At 28.9% G+C, this 22,499-nt stretch overlaps 1 protein-coding gene across 1 annotated transcript; it reads left to right on the forward strand.

Moving 5' to 3' along the window:
- The first annotated feature begins 7,178 nt into the window (after nt 1-7,178).
- LOC109801329 (L-tryptophan--pyruvate aminotransferase 1) lies at nt 7,179-11,464 on the forward strand. The gene is made up of 5 exons (XM_020362376.3): nt 7,179-7,374; nt 7,522-7,828; nt 9,891-10,174; nt 10,686-10,987; nt 11,103-11,464. The coding sequence occupies exons 1-5, from the start codon at nt 7,295-7,297 to the stop codon at nt 11,285-11,287; spliced, it is 1,158 nt and encodes a 385-aa protein (XP_020217965.1). The 5' UTR covers nt 7,179-7,294; the 3' UTR covers nt 11,288-11,464.
- The last annotated feature ends 11,035 nt before the right edge of the window (nt 11,465-22,499 follow it).

The following is a 22,499-nucleotide window of genomic DNA, read 5'->3' on the forward strand; positions in this document are numbered from 1 at the left end:
CTTCATTAAGAAAGCATTTGGTAAAATAATTTCTTTTTATATGAATCAAATACTTAAGAATTATGATTTTAGAAATTATTAAAATGTATTTGATTGATTATAAATATTTTTAAGAATATTTATATCAGTAATTTTTACTCTATTAAATAGACAAGTAAACGTGCTTATCAAAAAAAAAATAGACAAGTAAATGTTAAGTGATATTTTTATCACAATAAGAATATTAAATTTTACTTACTCCCCTGAATAGTTTTATGGGAAACAATATTTTTTAAGAAATATTATTTTTATTAATCAATAAATCAATCACAAAAACTAACTATAACCACTAGGGTTAGCCTAGTGATTGAGTAGAGAACAATTGAGATAGTTAGAAGCATGGAAACCTAGATTCAATTCTCATTGCGACCATCTTTGTAATTTTTCCTATCTTTACAAAAAAAAATCACAAAAACTAACTTTTTCTAACTTTAGATTGATGAAAAAGTAAAAATATTTTTTTACCAAACGTCTCCTAAATATGAATAAGTCAAGTTGAATTAATTTTGACCTAATTAAAATTCCAATCCAATGAAATATAATTAAGTGTGTTAGATTTGCATTTTTTACGTCAAGCAACCCAATTTGAAATAATTGGATCATTTATTAAAATATTCTAAAATTTAAAAATAAATAATACAAAAACATGTAAAATATATAATCAATACGTCTTAATCAAATACAAATTTAATATTTTATTATTAATATTAATTTTAGGCTGACGGCCAAATTAATCGGATTAGAAATATATTAATCAGTTATCTAACTTACTTTTAATAAGGTAAACTAAAATATGCCTGATTTAACTTAACCTAACTTGTTAAAATATAATGGAATTGGTAAGATAGATTGGGTTCGTAAATCTATCGATCTCCACTCTCTTACATGCCTCGACTTTATTACAATTTCTCTTGAAAAAAATTAAGATTTACATCTTTACTCTATATAAACTCTAACATAAACTAACTACCATGTACGTTACAATATATTTCATATTTATGAGGAGAAATCAATTCACGCTTAATCATTCATTTCAACAATAAACAAAATTTAAATTGAACAAGAATTCAAACTTATTTTCACATCTCTCCTTTAATTTGGCTCGTCAGTTAAGAAATTAAAATTTCCCAATTTTATTATCAACTTTAATAAAGCAATACGTGTTTCCCTCTGGACTTTCACTACAAGAAATGTTACATATAGTGACATATAAAAAGTGTCACTATAGGTACAATATATGTAGGTATATGTCTATGTGACATATAATTACACACAATTTTAGTGTTGATTTTAAATGAGATTTAACAACATATTTTGTGGGTCACTATAGCATATACCCACACTTTTTAATAATATACCAACATATATTGTAGTTATTGTGTGGGTAAAAGTAATTTTTAGTGACATGTATAGTGTCTCTATAGGGTATGTGTCACTATATGACAATTTTCTTGTAGTGTTCTTTACAGCAAGGTCCATTCTAGATTTTGGTTTGATGATCATATTCCAATTTAATTAACCCAATGGCAAGAAGGTTTACCCCCAAATGAACCTACAAACAAAATTATCAATAATGTCGCACAATCCCTTAGGCAACCAAAGATTTTGCATGGAATAAATAGGAATTTAAGATGTAGGAAAAATCCCAATTCTTCACTCTTCTAGTTAGTAATTGAAAACCCAATATTTCCCTAGAGAGTGTCTTGAAAGTCGATGAATCTTGAGATGTTTATGCACACTAACCTAAAGCCCAAAGCATGACAAAAAAAACCTTTCAGAACTAGAGATACCAATCTAACTTGAGACACTAAGGGCACACTTATTTTATCATTGAAGTTTGTTGAATAGAAAAAACACATATTTTAAAATATTAAATCCAGAAGTAATTTTTTCTATCTTTTTTACTAAATGTGATTTTGTGAGTTTTTAACAGAAAACTAAACACACACTAAGGCCTTAGTAAAAATGAGATAATCATTAACAAAGAATAAATGAGTAATTGTAGAGTCTAAGGACAAACTTTCTTAATTAAGTTCCCACACACCTTCATCTACTTTTTGTTGAATCAATAGTGTGATTGGATGAGAAATTTTACAAATTCAAGGAATTTTAAATTTTTAGTATTTGAATTACTTTGATTTTAATTTCTATCATTCTTAAAATATTTTGTTTGGATGAGTCAATTCAAATTTCTTAAATTTTAAATTGTTAGGTTGAATATGATAATTTGATTTCATCATAATAAAATTAATTTTAAAAATATATTTATATGTTGAGATTTTTAAATTAAATTTTATAAAAATAAATATTAATTCATTTTTAAATATTTAATAATTTAAAAAATTAATATTAGATAATATTTAATAATTTTAAAAATTAATATAAGATAATATTTAATAATTTTAAAAATATTTTTGAATATCCAATAATTAAAAGAATAAAGAGATAATTAAAAAAAATATGAAGAATTTCAAATTCTTCCATTTTTTGGAGAATTTGAAATTCTACTATTTTAAGGAATTTCACAAATGCTTGGATTTCAAATTCTTTGGTAAATTCCTCATCCAAACAAAGCATTTCACCTCAAGGAATTTGAAATTCTTCAAATAAATGAATTACCCTATATAAATTCCTCGTCCAAACACACCATAAGGCAAATTTTTTCATGCAAAGGAGAGACAAGTAATGGAATAGGGGTTCCCTTGTCTCAATCCTATTTTGAAAGTTACTATAAAAAAATTATAAAATGATATATTTTATAATAACACAATATTTATTATTATAAACTAATTTTATCTGTATTATATATATATATATATAATATGTTGTTATATTGTTAAAAAGTGTAATTATAAATTATAGTGGTATTAAATATATAATATTAAGTTTTATTTAAAATTAATACTAAAATTATATATAATTATATGCAAGGACGGAGCCAAGGGGGGACCTACGGGTGCCACGGCCCCCCCAACAATTTTAATTTTTTTTTATATTTTTTTTTATATGCTTTTGATACTTTAATTTTCATTTATTATAAATTATATATTATTTATTCTCGGCCCCCCAGTATTGAAATCCTGGCTCCGTCCCTGATTATATGTTAAAATGAATTTATATTTATATATTATATTTATAATGATATTTTTGTATGTTATTGCATGTATTTTTTTGTGTGTATATTATTAAATTTCTCATTATTCCATTTTAGAGCAGGATTAGTAGTAGTGGTGCAACTCATGATCATGTTAGAAAACCAAACTCCAACAAAGTGAGTCTCAAAAAGTTCTAATTAATACAACCGTAGACTTTTTCAAAATCAATCTTGAACATAAAAAGACTATTCTTCCTTTTTTCTTTTTTTTTTTTTAATCTGAGCATAAGAAGACTATTTTTCCTTTCCTTTTTTATTTTTTTAATTGTTTATATGCATGCAATGGACCATCTTCTGAGAAATAAGAACACTGTGCAATGATGACATAAAATTACTTTGAAGAGGTCCTATATATATCCGTGTCCAAATGTGGACAAATACAATCATAACCTTAGTAATGATCTTAAAAGGCACATTGGAGAGACTAATTTAATGATAATTCTTTAAAAATTATTTAATGATCACATCACCACTTAAAAAAAATTGAGAAAGAAAGAAACGAAACATATATAATTTTGAATTCTAGAAATAGAAGATATAGAGACCTCATGTATGACCTTTGTATATTAAATGGTTAAAGGATATCCTAATTAAGCTTTATAAATTATAGTTACCTTTATGTTAGGAATTTACGAGGGTAGAATAACAGGACCCGAATAGAACTCTAAGACCTAGGGAGGGTTGGAACTCACTAAACCACAAACAGAATATTATGCATAATGTCTCTTGTTGTTGTTGTTGTATTTTTTCATCTAGTAAATATAAATTCTATTGTTTGATATACTTTCTTTCATTCAATAAGTATAATTTGTTATTCAATATGTTTTTTCATCCGGTAAATATAAATATTAAATAAATAATATAATACTAGTATATTTATTATTTAATAAAATTTTTATACAATAAATAATATAAATTTATAATATTAAAATAGCGATGTATTAAAAAAATAATGAGATAAAACAGAGTTTAAAAAATAAAAGACAAAAGTGTTCATATATTTATATTTACTGTATAAAAATATATTAAATAATAAATTATATGATTTATTTGCTAAAAAAAATCTTATTATGTAATTTTTATTAATTAATTTCAAACTAAATTTAACATTCAATAAGAATTTTAAAAAAAATAATTAACTAATGTAATAATGTTATATAGAATATAGTCTTCATATTATAACTCAAAAAATTAGATGACCTAGATATTCAAATAATAAATTTGATAGTTAAGTCAAGGTCACTAATTCTGACTTCCATCATTCATGTTAACATTAAAATATCATGTCAAAGTCAATATATCATGTTATCGTCAACTAGTGAGAATGGTCATGCACTTGGAAGTGGAAACATATGAAGTTAGATTAGGCTTGACGTACCTGAAGTTGACCTACAATAAAATTAGTAAGCTAGAGTTTGATTTGTTTACTTGTATGTATTATATTTTTTAATGTGTTACATATGGTATGTTTAAAAGTATAGGCTAACTTTAAAATCTAATTTATACAAAAACCTATATATAAATAAGCTAATAGAATTAAGTATTAAATATATTTATTATTAATAATTATTAAATATGGTTATTAATTAAATTAAATTAATATAATATAAAATATCATTTTATATCTTAAATAGGTTGATCCATTGACCTATTAAGTTTTTTAATGTCTAAAATTTGATTTTTTTAGTTAATAAGATTCTAAAAGCCTTAAGTTTATAGCTTTTTTTAATAAATAGGTCAACTATAATTTTTGATAAATTGTTTCACCTATTTTTATTCTAAATGTAATGAGATACTTGTTTTAATTAAGATTATAAATAATGATTCCAATATGAGTTCAATAAAAAATAGGTCAGAAAAATACTCATTTTTAAAAATATTTTTCAACAAAAAAATAAAAATAAAAAATTCTCCTTAACATTAAGCCTCTAATAATAAAATAATTTCCAAGTCCAAGTTCAGAAAAAGCATCTGTTTTAAGATTCTAAATAAAGAAAAATAGTTTTACCAAACCAAAGTTACTTAGAAAGTTATTATTAATATTCTTTTTATTAGAAATAAAATAAATATTGTACTAATATAGTCCGGATACATACCAAGACCAACTACATAAAGACACGACATCATAAAAGCCTCTCGTCTTTGTCATGACTCGAGTCCTGGGTAGTTTGTGCATGTACTTGGTACTAATGTTTTTTTTTTTTTTTTAAATTTTAGGTAAATAACAAAATTAATTATAAAAGATAAAATTATCTTAACTTTCCTAATATTTCTTCTGCGATATTCATGAATAATTATTTTTTTAACTATATATATCATGTAGAACTAGAAAATACTATGATATTAGTTGTTTTTAATTTTGTGTTATCTATTATACTCATTTTCTTGCGATTTTCATTATGCTTATGATTCTCGTTTTTTGTTTATTTAAATATAATAGTTGGGTTCAATAGTTTTCATGTAGTTAAAATTAATTAGACTGAGTTAGTAAAAAATATTCAAAATTGTATTTCAAAATTGAAAATGATGCCAAATTATGATCTAATTTAAAAATAAATGATTAAAATAAATATTAAAAAAAAAAGAACTAAAATGAATCTTAAAATAGTATGATATTAATGCATGAACTGAAATTTATTCTTAGAAATGAATAAAAAATTTAATAATAATGGTTTTTTTTTAACATTCTTTGAATTGATGTTCCTAATTTATTTTGTATCATTTTTTAATAAAATAGTTTAAATGTCTATATTTGTTTGAAAAGTTAAAAAAAAAATCAGAAACACTATTTTAATCAAATAAATTCAAAAATACCATGAATTCATTAAATAAGCTTTTTCATGTATATTATGAATTTAATAAATATTACTTCTTCTGTTCTAAAAATAACTACACTTTTAGCATTTAAAAAATATTTTAAATTAAAATGATTGATATTCTCAGTTTTCATTATAATATTAATTTTTATTTCGTGATTTATCTGCTCTTAAATTCTTCAAACACAATAATTAAAAGTAAAAAATTTATTATTGTAAATGAGACTATTTTAATAAAATTATATTAAATGATATGTTTATTACTGTGCTTAATTTATGTGTAAAATATTTGAATAAAAATTATTTTAAGACGAAGGAAATGTGAATTTAAATTCTGGTTTAGAAATTTCTGTCAAAATTAAATGGATGAAAAAATTACTACGGGCATAAAGAAATCGTCACATGAAAAAAATAATAAAGAAATCGTCAATTGAACATATAAAAAATAGTTTATGTTTTCAATTGATGTTCCTAATTTATTATGTGTATCATTTTGCTATAAAATAGTTTGAATGTCTATATTTATTTGAAAAAAATATCAAAAATAAATTTTAAAATACTATAATTATGTCAAATAAATTACTGTAAGAAAATTCCTATTGTCATGAAAATTAAATGGATGTAAAAAAAGTACTAGAGGCATTAAAAATTCATTAAATTCATGAGATTGTTAATAATAAAATTACAAAATCTCTACATGAACCATTTAATTACAGTCAACTCAAATATTTAATGTGGAGAAAATAAAGTGATTAGAGGAGAAAAAATAAAAGAAAAATATTTTAACCTTCTAATTGCTTATGTATAACTTAATTAGAGATTTACTTCTAAAATTGAAACTTTAAAATTAAATTATTCATCTAAAAAATTAAATCTACTTGACGTACATTCATCAATCACATAATTTTTTTCTTTCTAAAATACATATATTATTTGTAAAATAGCAATAATAATTCCTTATATATATTTAAAAAATTAAAATATTAAAAAATTACCTAAAATATAAGTTATGTCAAACAAATATTAAATATATTGGCATATTAATTGTGGAGGAGAAAAAGAATACATTGGATCTCAAAATGCTCGAAAGTTAAATTTGAAGCAATATTATAATAGCAAGCTAGAGGATACCTCAAAACTCGTTACCATATATTTCTCATTGTCTATGTATATATAAGCACATGAGAGCAAAGAAGTTCCATAGAACTTGAGAGAAGCAAGTAGTGGATTGAGAGTTGAGACTCCCTTTGTGATCAAAATAAATTAGCAAGAAGAGTATTCAAACATGGTGGTTGCAACCAACAACAGCTTCCCTGGTTCCAATGGCACTATTTTCTCACCCAATGACATCATCGACCTTGAGAGGTAATAACCTCTTTAATTAGAGTCTTTCAAATCACACCAGATTCGAACATAAGATCTTGTGCATACTACACTTTAATCTCTTGACATATTTATGTTCATTGTTATTGTGACGTGAATTGTATTAATTGAATTGCATGTGACGTATAGGGGTGATCCATTGGTGTTTGAGGCATACTGGAAGAAGATGAGTGAAGCTTGCACAGTGGTGATAAAAGGGTGGGAGCTGATGAGTTATCTGAGTGATGATAAGAACGTGTGTTGGTACATGTTGCCAGAATTTGGAGAAGCTGTGAGAAGGCTCCACCACGTAGTTGGAAATGCTGTGACACAAGAGAGGCACATAGTAGTGGGGACTGGAGCCACACAACTCTTCCAAGCTGCTCTCTATGCTCTCTCTTCTGACTCACAGGCTCCTCAACCCATCAATGTTGTGGCTGCTGCTCCATACTACTCGGTAGCCCCTTTTGCTCTTATCACCTCTTCATTTCAGTCTCTCTAATGTGTTTTTTTTAATAACTATGATATGTTTTTATTGGTACGAAATGCTTCTTGGTTTTGTTCATAACTAATCTATATGTTGTTTAACCTTTTTTTAATGAGTCATTCTAAGATTTAGCTGTTGTTTCCTTGCTAAATTGTTATAATATTTGGTTTATTTTCCATTCATGAGTTAAGGGAAGACACAAAGGTAACATGTGATTTAGATCCATTTGCAACCATGTACCTCTTATTTAAATTACCATTTTTTTAAGCATCTTTGAAGAGTGGTCATGTTTGCTTGAATTTGTTGCCCTAAATATACTCTACAAAAAAATAGTTTTTTTTTTTTTTAAATTCATAGTGAAATGCAAATTTATATTTTGTTTTCAAGGGAAATACTAAATTGCGCAAAACTTAATGGCGCGAAAAGTGATGAATGTCGATGATATGATTTTTTTTTTTTTAATGTTTATCGGTCGTTATTTTCTGCCAAACATACACGATGTTTTTGTTGTTTTTAAAATATTTGCATGTACTGATTCGCATAATTCGCACACGACTGATCAATCTTTTATATTTGTCGATCGTTATTTTCCATTAAACATACACATTTTTTATCCTTTTTTTAAAAGTATTAACACACATTAATTTGTATAATCTGCCCAAATAAATTTTCGCTACGAATGTTAATGGTTCATCAATTTTTAATTTGTATACATCGACCATTATTTTTCATTAAACATACAATATCATTTTTTTGTTTTCTGAAAATATAAATGAATTTTGATTGGTATAATTTGTGTATATCATTTTTGTGTGACAAATTATGGCTTTTTTCTCCCGTATTTAGTATACTAAGATTTCTTTTTATTAACATGAAACTTTCAATAACAAAAAAATAAGAAAGAGAAGCTAACATGAAGCACTTCCTATATTCATATATAAGTTATATTAATTATTTATACAATATTTTTATAAGATTGTTTTTTCTTTATCTTTATTGCATCACCGATCTTGTCCTACATTTCTCTTTCTTCTCATCCTATGTATCTCATACTTGTAAAATGATTATTTTAAATGAATTTTTTTTCATAAAGTTTGAGTTAGATTTGCTTTGAACGTATATAGAAGAAAGACAACGACCAACCGAATGGAGTTTTTTTTTTTTCTTTTTTAAAGTTAAGCATAAATGTTTATTTTATTTGTCTTAATGTTACTTTTTTAATTTAAAATCTCAAAATATTCATAAAGAGTAATTTTTTTTAAGATCGTGTGATAATATTTTATAAAACTTTGAAAATAAAAAAGGTTAAAAAGGATTTTTTTTTTGGTCAAAGTTTGATCAGTTCACTCATATATTTAAGTTGAAGAGAATGAAATTTAAGAAGATAGCATTCACTCGGTCAAAACGAGAACTGCGAAAACCTCTTTCAACTAACTAGTTTTGATGATAAAGTAGTATTTGAGGGAAATGTCCGTGTTTGTCATGTGGGAGTGCGTCCACGATTGATCTCAAAATGCGTGTCTCTTGCCTAAGTTTGTGTTTTACGAACTAAAATTGTTATGACGGTTACAATAACTTAGAATACTGAGTTGACCACAATGACCAGTACCTCTTGTTCCCACTGTGGGAAGTGGAAATGAAAATTCAAATGAAACCTTCTCATCAATGTTTTAGGAGGCCAAGAAGTGACAGACATGTCTTTTGGAAACACTAGGCAACATGGAAACATGCAGCAAACACATCCACGTAGACACATGAAGATGTAGATTTGATTCTATATGCAAACATGGGTAACATGGTGTGTCTCTCTGGTGTCCACCAATTTCATAACCCTCGTTTGGTCAACCTCTCAGTATATATGGTTTTATTATTATTTTTTTATTTTATTTTTTTTTCTTTTCAAAGAAGCACTTAATTTTCTAATGGTTGACTTGATCTAATTAAGCCTGTGACATGCATTTGCATATTAAGCGGGGTATCAATTTAATGACATGATTATCGTGTGAATGAATTAGCAATTAATGTTTTGCAGGAATATCCAAGTGAGATTGAAATTTTGCGTTCAAAGCTGTATCATTGGGCTGGTGATGCTGCTTTGTATGACAAAAATGAACCCTACATTGAGGCAGTAACCTCCCCAAACAACCCTGATGGGGTTATTCGAGGACCTGTGGTGAAATCTGAAGCTGAAGGGAAACAGGTTTATGATTTTGCCTATTACTGGCCACACTACACTCCCATTACTCACAAAGCTGATCATGACATCATGAACTTCACATTCTCCAAGTGTACTGGTCATGCTGGTTCCCGTATAGGGTGAGTCACACACTTAATATATATACAATTATCCATGTCTCTTTTCATATAATTATGTATTATCAAGTGATTAAAATTCGATATACCATTCAAATCCGATGCACTATTGTACCAAGGGAAATATTAGAAATATAAATTACACTACTTATATATAAACTCAATCATTATTAGTTTTCAACTAACCCTTGGTTATATTAGTTTAAAAATGATCTTGAGGTCCAGTGTCATGTACTAATTTCAACCTATAATAATAGTCTTTATTGTCTCATAGAAAATAAATGTCAATCTTGTGCCAAAAAATCATAATAGGTTTGCATTCTTTTTAACTCTCATCTTGTATTTCTCTTACTCCAATATGGTGTATATTTATACCCTCAAGGGTTTCAAATATTATTTTTCACGTAGTCATGACCTCTTCCATTGCCATGGAGTTATGGTTAGCTAGTGCATGGAAAACTTTATACGTAAATGGTGCTGTTGAAATATGCTAAGTTATGATTTTGCTGTGAAGGTGGGCCATCGTGAAGGACATTGAAATTGCTAAGAAGATGACTCGGTATGTGCACATGAACTCCATTGGTGTGTCAAAAGAATCCCAAATTCGTGCTGCTAAGATCATTGGAGTGATTTGCGATGGCTACCAAAACTTTGGATCCATGGAATCTGAGCTCTTCTTTGAATATAGCAAACGCATCATGAGGGAGAGGTGGGAGAAACTCTTGAAAGTTATTGAACAATCCAAGGTCTTCACTGTGGCCAAGTTCCCAACATCCTACTGCAAATTCACTAATGAGTCATCTGAATCAAACCCTGGTAATTAATTAATTAGTTAATTTACCCTATGCTATTGCTAACTAATTAAGATATACGTTACATATATATATATATATTTTATCTTATACTGTACGCATGCATTTATGTTGTGCAGGTTTTCTATGGTTGAAGTGCGATGAGAGCATAGAAGATTGTACTAGTTATCTGATGGCAAAATTGAAGGTTCGTGCAAGAGGAGGACAACGATTTGGTGCCAGTCCAAAGTATGCTAGACTTAGCGCCATTGGAACAGAAGATGAGTTCAATGAATTGCTGAAAAGGCTTTCAAATGCTGATTAGATATGAATTGGAAAAATGTCATGTAGCGCTATGGATCCAGCACCCGCCTGATCGCAAATATTATAGTTTTTAGTATGTGATAAAGGATGAGTGCCATAGAAACTGAATAAACAATGTTACAAAGACATTTCATATATACATATATACAAATAAATCTTTACCTAAAATTTATAACAAGTGCTACCTGTTATTAATTATGTTCGAAATTTAAGTTTTCATCTCTTTTTTTTCTCTTCTCTTAATTTTAGAGTTCGATATATGAAAAAAAAAATGGATTCTCTTCAACCTTACGTTTTCCCTCTAGCACAACAGAAACAAAGGTATCAAAGATGAAAAAAAATGAAGAAATCATAAGTAAAATTAGAGAGTGACAGAGAGGATAAAAAGAGGTTGAATATATGGAGCTGTCAGAGAGGGGATCAACCCCTAAAATTTAATTTGAAGTTTGATTAGTTTGAATCAAGTTGAGTTTGCTCCAAAATCCAAATTATGCTTTTATCTATTATAACATAATATTTGCTGCATGAATTAATGCATGGATATTTATTGGGAAAGGGCTGCTAATTAGTTAGAACAGTTACAGTGCCAATTTATTATAAGTTTACATGTTTATATTTTATTGGACGTCAACAGTTAAATTAAAATTAATAAGGGATTTGGAATACATTAAGAAGTCGTGCAACAAATTTGAACCATGAAGCATATATCTAATGAAAATGAATGTCTGATATTTAATGAAAAATGGGTTGCTAAATGGGTTTCGGAAGGTGAACTGCGAATGTGACTGCCTGGGAGCTGTTAAATTGTTTCAAGATCGGCCAACGGATAGGGATTATCTGCACAAACACTATGATGTTATTCGGCGTGTTCAGCGATGGCTAGCCAGGGATTGGGTAGTTTACGTAAGTCATATCCCTAGAGAAATAAACTCAGTAGCTCATACGCTTGCTAGTTGGGGTGTAAGGAACCTAGGTTCCAATGTATTTTGGAGGAGTCCTCCAGATTTTGTTTTGTTTTCGTTAGGGAGAGACTCTATGTCTTGAGCTGTGTGCTTTGTTTAGTTTTCCTACTTTACCAAAAAAAAAGAACAGTTCTTGCATGAATTTATTACAAAGACAAATATTATATATTTTATTGGACAAAAGTTAAATTAAAAATTGAAAAACAAGTAACAGATTTGACATAAGTTAAGCATGGTTTTGTAATACAGCTTTCATCAGTTAAATTTGTTCAATAAATCCATACCATCGACCGTTTCTCTAATAAAAATGAATGTCTAGTTATTATTTAATAAAACCAAGGACTAGCTCCTAATTACTCAGAACCAGTATGAAGTTACAAATTTATTACAAAGTCACGTGTTAATATTTTCTGGGACAAAAATGAGAACAAATAATGGATTCGCATAATTTCAGCTTGGTTTGTATTAAAATTTTGGTCAATTTAATTCATACAACAAAATCGTAGAATGGAGTTTTTCTCTAACAAACATGAATTCCTGCATATTAATTTTAAAAAAAAAAAGAAGAAGAAGAAGAGAGAGGCTAATTAGTTAATTAGAACAAATATGCTGCAAATTTATGACAAAATATGTCTTTGTCTCTCAAATTAATTTATTTATTTTAAAAAAATTCTTTTAGTCTTCTAAAAAGTTTTTGTACTTAGTCTCTATAAGTTAAAAATGTTTTGGTATTTGTCTAACTGGTTAACTTTGTTAGACCCAATACTTATGTAGCAAATAGAGATACACATGTAATATTAGAATAAATTTTTTTATTAAGAGATTTTCCACATAATTTTATTATAAGTTTTGGGGAAAAAATAATTTCTTTTTTATTTTTTAGAACGAGAATACAAGCTCAAAACAAAAATAAGTTTCTAACTAAAGGGACAGTCTATGTCAGAGAAAAGCATAAACCTAAGTTGAGGGGGGGATACATCGGTGAGGAGCCTTGTCTTACTAACCAATATGTACATTAAGGTTACATTTCCTTAAGAGTATAGTTGAATACTTTAAGGATGTAAGACTTAATATGCTTAATACCAGTAATAAGTGACGGTAATACCAGTAATAACTAGCGAATAAAAAAATTTTGTTAAGTGGGGTTAATAAAATATTTTATAATATTTTTTATTAAAAATATAATAATTTTTTTTAAAAAAGTATATTTTTTGATAAAAAATTTAATATATCTATTTTTATAAATTAAAATTTTTCATAAATAGAGTGATAATTTTTATTTTTATTTTTTTCTGTCTGATATTATATTTGAATGTGACTTTATAATTTTTAGTAATTTATTTAATATATTAAAAGAATAAAATATTATAAATTATTAAGATAAATATAATATAATTATTATTTGTTTTCTTTTGTATCTTTTCTAAATTTTCACGTTCATTTAAAATAAAAATATTTTATGAGAACACTTTTTTTTTATAAAAGTAAATTTATTTTTTAATAAATATGTTTAAATAAAAATAAATAAAAATTTTACGTAACAATTATTTTCATTTCTCTTAATTTGAATCATCTCCTACTAACACACAATGTACATATACAAGATCAAAAGGGTTAAAAACTAAAATTAAAATTAAAAAATAATCTATATATTTGTAAACTAAATTATGACATCTTTAATGAATAAAGAAGTAATAAATTTTTTGGCCAAAAAATAAAATATATTATAATAATAATAATAATAATAATAATAAATTAAGACAATTTTGTGATAAATTGAAAGAAATTATACAATAAAATAAAATATAAATGAAATATTAATATATTTTAACAAATTAAATATAAAAAATCATTACAAAAGATATTACATATACTCACATAAAAAAAATGTTACTGTAATTTATATTTAATCTTTTAATAATATATCAACATATATTATATCTATAATATGTATAAAAATAATTTTTAATAACAAATATCATGTCTTCATAAAATTTGTTAATTTACTTAACAATTTTTTTGTAATACATTAAAATATAATTAATATACATAATCATATATATATATATATTATGAAAAGAAAATAATAATATATATAAAAATGAGAAAGAGTAAAATTTTAGAAGGACACCTACTCCCACTCCCATAGCCATGGATTCATCCCTGCAACTATAATGATGGTTTCATAGAATGCTAAGATGAAACTTCTTTTGTAATGAGGTTTAACGCCATTAGAGTCTCAGTTTCACATATGATCATTATGAATCTTTCATCCCAAGCTACTCTTAAATTAACCATGTAAGATCACAAGCAACTCGACCTTCATGTCGGTAGTGTATCCACAACTACTTGAGTATCCTACTTTTGAGTTGTCAAGAGATTCACAAATGACCCCGCCAAAACTAGACAAATTGAGATTTCCACTTGAGTTGCCATTAGTGTTAACCTTGACACAAAGTCTTCACAAGGTTCCTTACTAAAAGTGACAAAACATTGCGTTGAGGTGGAGGCTGACAAGTAAGGTTATATACATGATAGGTTGCATGGATTTGGCTCGTTGTATACCATCCAAACCATCATATCCTTAAAGATGTTGCCATTGTCCACAAGAACCACACACATCGGTCGCTAACTCCACTAGGTATGTAGGTGGCGAGAAAATCCCAGCATCAACAACTATCATCCAATACTTCATTTAACAACACTTGGTTGTCACTAATATGGACAATATCAACACTAGGTCCTCCTCGTTATCCTCCCTTCTTCGACGCACTACGATCTTGCTCTTAATGGCAATCACTTTGGGGTCACTTTCAACCGATCGAGCACCCCCACTTGTCGCGCTACTCAATGATGCAAACGATGATGATGACAACTTTAAAAGAGAGTGATACCTTAGAGCAATACAACTAGTTTTACGTGCTTAAAGACCTTTAGGATAAATGTCCCTATGTAAGAGTCATTTCCCTTTAATTCAGCATGAATGAAATGCTAATTAAAAAGATATTGGTCTCACATTGTCATGATGACTTAACTTATTCTATTTTCTTATTCTGTTTTCTATTTGTATTTTTTAATTCAGTTAGGAGGTTAGGAGGTTAGTTAGTCATAGTTTGTTTTCTGTTGTATTGCTGTAATTATATATACTTGTAGTTGATCATTGTTAAATAGGGTTTTTCAATATATTTCTGATTTCACATTCTTCTTCTTCTCCTTCTTCAAGAAAGTTTCTTTCATGATATTTTCATGGTGATTTCTTTATCAAAATTGTAATATGGTATCAGCCTGTGCCAGGGCTCTGTGTTTTTTTTTTCCTTCCCTCTTCCATCAATTAAAGATCTAATTTCTTGATCTGTTCCCCTTCTTTTTTTTCCATCTTCAAAATCTTCAATCATGACTGTTCAAACAAACCCTCTCCTTGATCCTCTCAGTCCATATTTTCTTCCTTCCAACGAAAATCCTTCAATCAGTTTGGTTTCTGCACCTCTAAATGATCACAATTATCTTTCTTGGTCGCAATCTATGTTGCTTGTTCTCGGAACCAAAAACAAACTCGCATTCATCGATGGATCTCTCGCTCGACCTGTCACTGCCGGAGTGGATCAAACAGCTTGGGATCGTTGCAACAAGTTGGTTATTTCCTGGATCGTACAATCGCTGGATACATCCCTAATTCCAAGTGTAATCTGGATGCCAACAGCTTCTCAAATATGGAACGATCTCAAGAAACGGTACTACCAAGGTGATGCCTTTAGAATCTCTGAATTGCTTGAGGAAATCTACTCACTAAAACAAGGTAATATGTCCATTACACATTACTTCACAACCTTACAAGGACTATGGCAAGAATTAGATCATTTCTGTCCTATACCTTCCTGCACTTGCTTTACTACCTGTTCTTGTACACTCATCCCTACCATTCAGTCATACAGGGAAAGAGAATGTGTCATAAGGTTTCTTAAAGGATTGAATGAGCAGTATTCCAATGTAAGATCTCAAGTAATGTTGATGGACCCTTTGCCATCGGTGCAAAAGGTTTTCTCCATGATCTTGCAACAAGAAAGAGAATTCCATGGTACCAACGATAATCAGGTATTGGCAGTGACTTCTAATAATGAAAGGAACAACTATAAAGGATCCAAAACATTTAAAAGAAATAAAGACTACAACACAAAGGTATGTTCCCATTGTGGGAGGATTGGTCACCTAGTTGATTCATGTTATAAGAAACATGGTCCTCCACTACAACACAAGCATGGCAGAATTGTGAACCAGTACCAATCTGTTTCTGATGAGGATACTGATGATGATCAATCTGTCCACTCTCAGAGAGTAGTCTCCCATAATTCAGGGAACATGTTTACTCCAGAACAACATCAAGCCCTTCTAACCCTTCTTCAACAATCAGGTAGCACATCCAGTCACTCTGTGAATCAACTTGCAGGTCCTTCTATCCTTTCTTCTCCAAAGCCACCAGGTATGATTCTGTCTTTCCCTTATTCTCATAATAGTGATTGCTGGATCATAGATACTGGAGCCACAGATCACGTTTGTAAAAACATCAATTTTTTTCAATCCTATAGAAGAATCAAGCCTATACTGATCCAACTTCCAAATGGATCACAAGTTAGTACTTGTGTATCTGGAACTGTTCTGCTGTCCAAAACATGTTACCTAACGGATGTTTTATTTATTCCTAACTTTCATTTTAATCTTATTTCGGTCTCCAAGCTTGCTAAAACTTTATCCTGCACACTTACCTTTTCTGATTCTGATTGTCAGATTCAAGCAAATCACTCCATGAGGATGATTGGTGCAGCTGAGTTGCGGGCAGGATTGTATGCAATGGTTTCCTCACCTGAGTCAAATGTTGTTCATCACTGTACAAGTCATTTTTTTACTTACCAATCAGATTTATGGCATTTGAGATTAGGACATTTATCACATGACAAACTTTCTGCTCTCAAGGGATCTTATCCTGAAATTCAATGCAATAAAATTTCTTTGCCTTGTGAAATTTGTCATCTTGCTAAGCACAAAAGATTACCTTTTCCAGATAGCTTAACCAAATCTGAAAATGTGTTTGATTTAATTCATGTAGACATTTGGGGACCTTTATCTGTAGCTTCTATTTTTGGTCACAAATACTTCCTAACTATAGTAGACGACAAATCTAGATTCACTTGGATATTTTTCATGAAAAATAAGTTTGAAACCAAGTTATTGTTGCAGAACTTTGTCTCTTTTGTTCAAACTCAGTTTCAGCAAAACATTAAAACTATAAGAACTGATAATGGCTCAGAATTTCTTTTAAAAGATTGGTATGCTAAATTGGGAATTGTGCATCAAACCTCTTGTGTAAATACACCACAACAAAATGGAGTAGTCGAGAGAAAACATCAACATATTTTAAGTATGGCTAGAGCACTTATGTTTCAATCAAATGTAAGCAAAATGTTTTGGAATTATGCTATTGGACATGCTGTCCACTTAATTAATAGACTACCTACTAGATTTTTGCAACAAAATTCTCCTTATTATGTGCTTTATTCAGAAAAACCTGATTTCTCACATTTGAAGGTCTTTGGTTGTTTGGCTTTTGCTTCTACTTTATCTCATAATAGAACCAAACTTGAACCTAGATCAAGAAAATGTATGTTTCTTGGATACAGTTCAGGCACAAAAGGATTTATTATGTATGATTTAAAAACAAGAGAGACTTTCATTTCTAGAGATGTACAATTTTATGAGAATATTTTTCCACTACAAAAGGATTTTTCAATTCAATCTACTGATGGTCCTGTTGTACCTATAGCACAAATGCCTTTAACTAGTTGTGACCCTATTCCTAGTCATACTCATGATAATCTTGATGAAACTGAACATGAACATAATTCTTCAACTTTACCTATGACAAATTCCAGCAATAGTGATCAACCTAACATTGAAATTAATATCCCTGAAATTAGAAGAACATCTCAAAGAGTCAAAAACAGACCAGGATATTTGCAGGACTACCATTGCACTCTTGCAGCTTCAAAAGTTGACCAATCATCATCTACAGCCAGGTATCCTATCTCTGATTACCTTCCCTATACATCTTATTCTGCAGTTCAACAGTCTTTTGTTTCAACTATTTCTTCAATCATTGAACCGAGGTCTTATCAAGATGCTATTAATCATGATTGCTGGAAGGAAGCTATTAGAGCAGAATTAGATGCTTTAGATAAACAGAAAACCTGGATATTAACTGATCTTCCTCCTAATAAAAGGGCTGTTGGTTGTAGATGGGTATTTAAGGTGAAATATCATGCTGATGGATCAGTTGAAAGATATAAGGCTAGACTAGTAGCCAAAGGTTTTACACAAATACCAGGTTTGGATTACATTGACACTTTTAGTCCTGTAGTAAGAATGACCACTATTAGAGTTTTTTTGGCTATAGCTGCTGCTTCTAATTGGTCAGTACATCAACTAGATATTAACACTGCTTTCTTACATGGTGACTTAGTAGAAGAAGTTTATATGAAACCACCTCCTGGCCTTATCTTATCTTCTCCTAACAAAGTATGCAAATTGCAAAAATCTCTTTATGGTCTCAAACAAGCCAGTAGACAATGGAACATTAAACTCACTGAGACACTCAAACTGTTTGGCTTTGTTCAGTCAAAGTCAGATTATTCATTGTTTACTAAAAGAACTAATATCGGTTTTATAGCCATCCTTGTGTATGTTGATGACTTGATTATTTCAGGTAGTGATGAAACAGAGATTATGAAGGTAAAGAGGCTTCTGGACAAACAATTTAGTATCAAGGATCTTGGCCAATTGAGCTACTTTCTTGGTCTTGAGTTTTCTAGATCAGATCAAGGCATTTCTGTTTGCCAGAGAAAGTATGCCCTTGAGTTGTTGCAAGATACAGGACTATTAGCATCCAAACCATGTTCTACTCCAATGGATCACACAACTAGGCTTCACCATGATCCACTTGATCTCTATTCAGATCCATCATCATATAGAAGACTAGTTGGCAGATTGATTTACTTAACCCACACAAGACCTGATTTGGCCTTTGCTGTTGGAAAATTAAGTCAATTCATGCACCAACCAAACAATGCACATTTTCAAGCTGCTCGGAAAGTGCTTAGATATGTGAAAGCTACTCCAACAAAGGGTCTATTCTTCCCATCCTCATCAGATCTTAAGCTCACAGGTTATACAGATTCAGACTGGGCCACTTGTCCTGATTCAAGGAGATCCATTTCAGGCTTCTGTTTTTTTCTGGGCAATGCGTTAGTTTCTTGGAAAAGCAAGAAACAAAATGTGGTGTCTAGATCTTCATCTGAAGCTGAATATCGAGCCTTAGCATTAGGAGTTTGTGAAGCTCAATGGCTTCATAAGCTGTTGACAGACTTTCAACTGCAAGATCTCATTCCAATATCTCTGTTTTGTGATAATCAGTCAGCCTTGTACATTGCTGCTAACCCTGTATTCCACGAAAGAACTAAGCATGTGGAAATTGATTGCCACACTGTCAGAGATCAAGTTCAAGCAGGATTTATTCATCTAGCTCCAATCACTTCATCTGGACAGCTTGCTGATATTTTAACTAAGCCTCTTTTACCAAAAATGTTCCAGGATTTTGTGTGCAAGCTTGGACTTTCAAACTTTACCACTCCAAGCTTGAGGGAGGGTGTCATGATGACTTAACTTATTCTATTTTCTTATTCTGTTTTCTATTTGTATTTTTTAATTCAGTTAGGAGGTTAGGAGGTTAGTTAGTCATAGTTTGTTTTCTGTTGTATTGCTGTAACTATATATACTTGTAGTTGATCATTGTTAAATAGGGTTTTTCAATATATTTCTGATTTCACATTCTTCTTCTTCTCCTTCTTCAAGAAAGTTTCTTTCATGATATTTTCATGGTGATTTCTTTATCAAAATTGTAATACACATAATACAAACCCAAAACTTTGGCTCATTCAATGTCAACCATGGATGCATGACAAGATGGGCAATATTAGCCTCATGAGAATGGCAGGTCCCTAAGCCTAATTATATACTTAGGTTGGATAATAGTATACTCACGCAATTCAATAGTTGGATGATTCACCCCAAATATTTAACATATTTAAAATAAAAATTAAGAATGCGGGAAATAGATTGCTATTGGAAAATACAAAAACACATAATGAACCAAACTGAAAGCAAAAAATCTACAAACCCTAGCTTTCTATGCTTTTAAATGCACATATTGTCTTTGAATACACGTATTGTCTAGATATAACAAAATCTGGAAGTCTCATCGAATAAAGATCCTAAATATTAAACCCTAAAATCTAAGTAGGAACCATATTGTATGTGTTCTATATGAAAATGATCGCCATGTGGTTCTATAATGTGTTTTTTTTCTAAAATTTTATAATAGTTTAGGGTTACAAGACATGGTAGAGATTACACAACTTGAAGTAGTCTCAATTCTTTTTAAGCCTTGACCAATGGAATAACGCTTTCCAATTTTTCTTTTCTCTCTATCTCTATTTACAATGAAAAAACTAATTTTCTTTTTCTTTTTATAGAGATTAAGGAATAAAAAACAAATAACTAAGATATAATTCCTAATGATACATGTGATTCAAAACTCATTTTCAAAAAATATTAGATTAATTTTTGAAATCAAATATTTAATAAAAGAATCTTTTAGAGATAATAAACTATTTAAAAAAACCATACATCAACTTGAAGAAATCGATTCCTTTTGAAGAGAATCAATTCCTTCATGCATGTGTGAATCATTTTCTTTTTAAGGGAATAATTCTATATGATATTTTACGATCAAAAGTTAATTATGATACTTATAATTCATTTTTACTTTACGGGAATCAATTCCAAAGCCAAAAGCATTGATTTTAGGATAAAAATGAGTTTTTTCAAATATATTTTTTTATCTTAAAATCACTTTTAATTTTTTCTCAAACCATCCCTACGAGTTAGACTTAATTAGTTAGAATTAAAAATTCTTACAATCTCAACTTCATTATTTTGATCAACATTGTGTCTTCACCAAGGCTGTCATTGATATATGACTTCTAATTGAACTTCAATAAGGCTTAATTGATTTTTCGCTTTGTCTCCATCAAAACATTGTGAATGACATGCTTCAAAGGTGATGTCCAACACTTTGCAACTTCAATTTATGTGGAGCCACAACTTGAACTACATGTTACACTAGTGTGCATAACACTTTTAATGACAAATGAAAGAGATTTTCTATTTCAATTCTAAACATGTTATAGATCCCAACATGACTTTCTATGTCGGTTATAAAAATAACCAACATAAAAAGTATTATTTTTTTACATTAACAATTGTTTCTCTATCACATTTTTTTTCTCTTTTTATGTGGAGAAAAGATAAACGCTAAAATAGGAGTTGAATAGTATGTATTAAAAGTTTGCATGTTTTTCATAATGAAGTAGTAATTCTAGTCAAATAAAGCGTAAAGAGTAGTCAAATGGAACATTAGTTATTTTTATATTGAGTTCCACTATCTATAAACAAATATACAAGTATTCTTTCAACAACTCACTTTTGAATCAATCCTAAGTATGCATTGACTTTGTAACACTTTGATTCCAGCTCACAAGTTTGTTTCATTTATCTTCATTATTTTTCTTTGTGATGATAGGTAACTGTTCAACTCATTTAATGTAAGCATTAAATACACTTAACCAAATGGTACCTCTTATTTGATCAAGGAGGCTAGTTATCATCTTTTCATACTAAAGGGAGCTTGTAGGAGTAATGTTAATGTAGTGCAGTAGCAACGGTGACTTTATCTATTTTTCTTTGTGATTTTAGGGATCTTTATCCTTAGTCTTAAGGAAAAGTATCATCTTGTTTTCTAACAGATTTGTTAGTTCCAAGATAATTTTCTAGTTTGATCTATTAAGGAATGAAGTATTCAAGAAATTTTTGTTGTTAGTCTCAATAAATAATAAATATTTAATGTATATGAGATAAATTATATCTTTCGTTTGATTTACAACGTCTTATAGACGATTTACGTCTTATACTTCATCTAATAACTGTTTTTCAAAAATATTTTTTGAAGACGTTTTTGATGACATTTTCTCTTATAATTTTTTTTTTGTTTGTTAGCATTAAAATTTTAAGTTCAAGAGATCCAAGACCGTCTTTTGACTTAACACTTTGCATTCAATGTTGTGCTTTTTTGCTCTCATTGTTTCA

This window comes from Cajanus cajan, chromosome 11 (assembly GCF_000230855.2).
Source record: "Cajanus cajan strain Asha chromosome 11, NIPB_CcT2T_4, whole genome shotgun sequence".
In the NCBI taxonomy this organism is placed as follows: domain Eukaryota; kingdom Viridiplantae; phylum Streptophyta; class Magnoliopsida; order Fabales; family Fabaceae; genus Cajanus; species Cajanus cajan.